We start from the raw sequence: 3,626 nt of genomic DNA, 5'->3' as shown, positions 1-3,626 counted from the left end.
TCCTCCTCCTCCTCTTCCTCCTCCTCCTCCTCTTCCTCTTCCTCCTCCACACAGCTCAGGGGGTTGTACCAGCACACCTGAGAGCTCAGCTGGCCTTCTGTGGCTTCCCTGTGCTCATTGAGCCAGGAAGCTGGCAGGGATTTGAGCTGGGTTTGTGTGACAGGATGATAGCCTCTGCCCACCCTGTCCCTGGATGCCACCTTGGTGATGCCTCTTGGTGCCAGCATATGTGTGTGTGCATGCTCCTTATGAAATCATGGAAACTGAATGGGTTGGATCGGAAGGGACCTTAAAGGTCATCTGTGGGCAGGGACACCTTCCTCTATCCCAGGTTGCTCCAAGCCCCATCCAACCTGGCCTTGAACACTTACAGGGATGGAGCAGCCACAGCTTCTCTGGGCAACCTGTGCCAGGGTCTCACCACCCTCACATGGAAGTACTCCTTCCACATATCCAATCTAAACCCACCCTTTGTCCATCTGAAGCTGTTCCCCCTGCTGCTTACCACCACTCTTGCTCAGGGCTGCTTTTCCAGCCCTTGGAGGGTTTGGATCCAGGGGGGTTGGCAGTGCAGACCCCCTTTCCCTGCCACAGGGGAATGAGGGGGGTGAGGGAGGTATCAGGGGAGCTCTGCCATCCCCATGTGGGCTTGGGGCCCATTTGCTCCCAGCCAGTTCATGTTGGGAAGCTTGAAGCTTCCCAGTACCCGTCTGAGCCACTTCCTCCTTGGACAGGGCTTGTGTTCGGGATGCTGCAGGGAAGCACTGAGTGAAACCAGCCCGGCTGGGGGGGCTGCAGCTGCCGGGGCCTCCAGCCAGGGTGTTGCCTGTGCTGGTGATGGGGAGCTGGGGTTGGGAAGGGTCCTTGGGAGCTGCTGGTCCTCGCTGAGGCCGTCAGAGCTGTCCCTGCACCCTCGCAGCACAACCTGGTGCCTCAGCCACCCCTGCCCAAGTACATCCAGCCCTCTGACGAGCTGATCCTGGAGGATGAGCTGCAGCGGATCAAGCTGGAAGGAGCCATTGATGTGCAGAAGCTGGTGACAGGTAAGGAACAGCGGTGGCTCTGTGGCAGCACCCACCCTGTGGCTGCTGGCCAGGGCTGACCACCTGCTCTGCTGTAGGGACCATCTTGGCCGTGTACGGCTCCGAGCAGGACGATGGCATATTCCTGGTGGAGGATCTTTGCTTCGCTGACTTGCCACCACCGCTGCCCTGGACCGGGCCCAGCTCTGACCGGTCAGTCCGCAGCAGCAGGAGTGGGGCTGGCACTGTGTCCCTGCTGTGTCCCTGAGCCCCTTGTGCCAAGAGGGCTGGCGGAGGGGACTGTGCCCCCTGCCCTGGCTCTCTGAAGCCCCTTGGTTTGGGAGCATGGCACTGCCTGAGCCTCTCCATCCATCCAGGTTCGTGCTGCTGGCCTCGGGGCTGGGGCTGGGCAGCGTGAGTGGGGAGGCCCTGCTGAGCACTCAGCTGCTGGTGGACGTGGTGACGGGGCAGCTGGGGGCAGAGGGCGAGCAGAGCTGTGCTGCTCACATCACCCGTGTCATTCTGGCTGGGAATCTGCTGAGCCAGAACACACAGAGCCGAGACACCATCAACAAGGTGCGGAAAGGAGGGGGCTGCAGCATTGTGGTGCTCCTGGAGTGCTGGGAGGGCATGGGGAGGGGCCAGAGGGGGCATGGGGTTGTCCCTCACTGTTTTCCTGCTCACCCAGGCCAAGTACTTGACCAAGAAGACGCAGGCTGCCAGTGTGGAGGCTGTGAAGATGCTAGATGAGATCCTGCTGCAGCTCTGTGTGAGTGCTTGGGGTTGGCTGGTGAATCAGGTTCCTTTGGGGGAGGGAGCCTGGTTGCTGAGGCGGGGAAGCAGCCCAGGGTGCAGGGTGGCAAAACCCCCTTCCCCAGCACCCAACTTCCCTTTGAGCACCCCTTATGGGGAGGCAGCTCACAGCCCAGCTCCAGATCCTTCTCCTGGGATCTGGCCTCCATGGTGAAGCCAAGCAAGGTGTCTTGGGGAAAAGGAGCAGCAGTGACACCAGGGCTTTGCTCTGAGCCCCCTTGGAGGGCACTTTGGCCACTCGGTTGATCCCTGCCCTACCGACAGACCTCTGTGCCTGTGGACGTGATGCCTGGCGAGTTTGACCCCACCAACTACACACTGCCGCAGCAGCCCCTGCACCGCTGCATGCTGCCCCTGGCCAGTGCCTATGCCACTCTGCGCCTTGTCACCAACCCCTACCAGGCCAACCTGGATGGTGTCAGGTAAACAAACCTGGTGTGCTACCAGCTCTGGTGACAGCTGTCAGGGGCATGGGACCATGGGACATGTTCCGGCATGTCCACCATCTAAAGCTCCCCTTCTTTCCCCCATAATGTAGGTTTCTGGGGACGTCAGGACAAAACATCAGTGATATCTTCAAATACAGCAGCATGGATGACTACCTGGAGATCCTGGAGTGGACACTGCTGGCAGGACACATCAGCCCCACGGCCCCAGACACCCTGGGTATGGTGAGGGCTGGGGGGCTGTTGAATGGGTGGTCTTTACCAGGGGCTCCCCCCCTAATTCCCATCCTCCCCAGGCTGTTACCCGTTCTACAAATCTGACCCGTTTATCCTCACCGAGTGCCCTCACGTCTACTTCTGCGGCAATGCGCCCCACTTCCAGTCCAAGCTGCTCCAAGGTGGGTCTCACAGCACACCCAGATCCTTGTGGGGGCTGGGAACCCGTGCTGGGGGCTGCCAGGGGGCTCCTGTGCCTGACACCCACCTGTGCTTGCAGGGAAGGAGGGGCAGCGGGTGCTGCTGGTGACGGTGCCCGACTTCAGTGCCACGCAAACCGCCTGCCTGGTCAACCTGCGCGACCTCACCTGCCAGCCCATCACCTTCTCCGGCTTTGGAGCTGACAGTGAGGATGGGGACATGGAAGTTGGGCACTGACCACAGGGAGGACACAGACTCCACAAGCCCCCACCCCCTCAAGGTTTCCTGGCATCCACTGCCTTTGTCTGTCCTCTGGGAGGGTGACACAGCTGGGGAAACACCGGAGGGACAAGATGCTTGTACCAATATAACTTGATTTATTTGTGTAACAAAAACTGTATGGAGGGGAGAAAGGCTGTGCCCGCCTCCATGGGCCCTGCCCAGGAGAGCAGTACCACCCCTGCCACCCCACTGGGACACAGACAGTGGGCTGGCAAGGCCCGGCTCCGAGGGATGGGCTGGCATGTCCCTGACAGCACCCAGCTGTTGGTGACGATGCCCGCAGTCCTTGGAAGCAGCAAGGTGAGTGGCTGGAGCCCACCTGGAACAGCTGTCTGGGCTCAGGGAAGATGTTGGAAGCAGATGCCAAAGTGTCCAACCATGGCTTGAAGCTGAGTGAGGGGTCAAGTGTCCCTAGTCCCCAAAGTTCACGGTGTAGGTTTCGGCAGTGGTGAGGGGCTGCGCCGTCCCTGTGTGCAACTCCCAGCCCTCCGTCTCTGTCACCAGCTCAGTGACCACCTCTGTCTCGGTGTCCATCTCCCAGGTGCCAGCAGTGGGTGGCTCCTGGCTCCAGGGCGTGTAGGCCGTGCTGCTGAAGGGGAAGGGCAGGGCGGTGGTGGACGGTGGGGCCGTGGGGCTGCTGGTGGCC

At 60.9% G+C, this 3,626-nt stretch overlaps 2 protein-coding genes across 2 annotated transcripts in view; one reads left to right on the top strand and one right to left on the bottom strand.

The window, feature by feature from the left end:
• Positions 1-3,069, top strand: part of POLD2 (DNA polymerase delta 2, accessory subunit) — a 5,962-nt gene extending 2,893 nt beyond the window's left edge. Inside the window, exons 2-9 of the mRNA XM_017738705.1 lie at positions 842-1,043; positions 1,121-1,235; positions 1,400-1,598; positions 1,711-1,791; positions 2,100-2,257; positions 2,374-2,501; positions 2,578-2,679; positions 2,778-3,069. Of these exons, the coding sequence (XP_017594194.1) occupies positions 842-1,043; positions 1,121-1,235; positions 1,400-1,598; positions 1,711-1,791; positions 2,100-2,257; positions 2,374-2,501; positions 2,578-2,679; positions 2,778-2,935 (1,143 nt within the window). The 3' untranslated portion in view covers positions 2,936-3,069. The remainder of the gene's footprint in view (positions 1-841; positions 1,044-1,120; positions 1,236-1,399; positions 1,599-1,710; positions 1,792-2,099; positions 2,258-2,373; positions 2,502-2,577; positions 2,680-2,777) is intronic.
• Positions 3,056-3,626, bottom strand: part of AEBP1 (AE binding protein 1) — a 9,819-nt gene continuing 9,248 nt past the window's right edge. The window contains exon 19 of the mRNA XM_017738699.1: positions 3,056-3,626. Within this exon, the coding sequence (XP_017594188.1) occupies positions 3,392-3,626 (235 nt within the window). The 3' untranslated portion in view covers positions 3,056-3,391.

This window comes from Corvus brachyrhynchos, unplaced genomic scaffold (genome assembly GCF_000691975.1).
Source record: "Corvus brachyrhynchos isolate BGI_N302 unplaced genomic scaffold, ASM69197v1 scaffold141, whole genome shotgun sequence".
Taxonomy (NCBI): domain Eukaryota; kingdom Metazoa; phylum Chordata; class Aves; order Passeriformes; family Corvidae; genus Corvus; species Corvus brachyrhynchos.
This window is presented reverse-complemented; position numbering and strand designations above follow the sequence as displayed.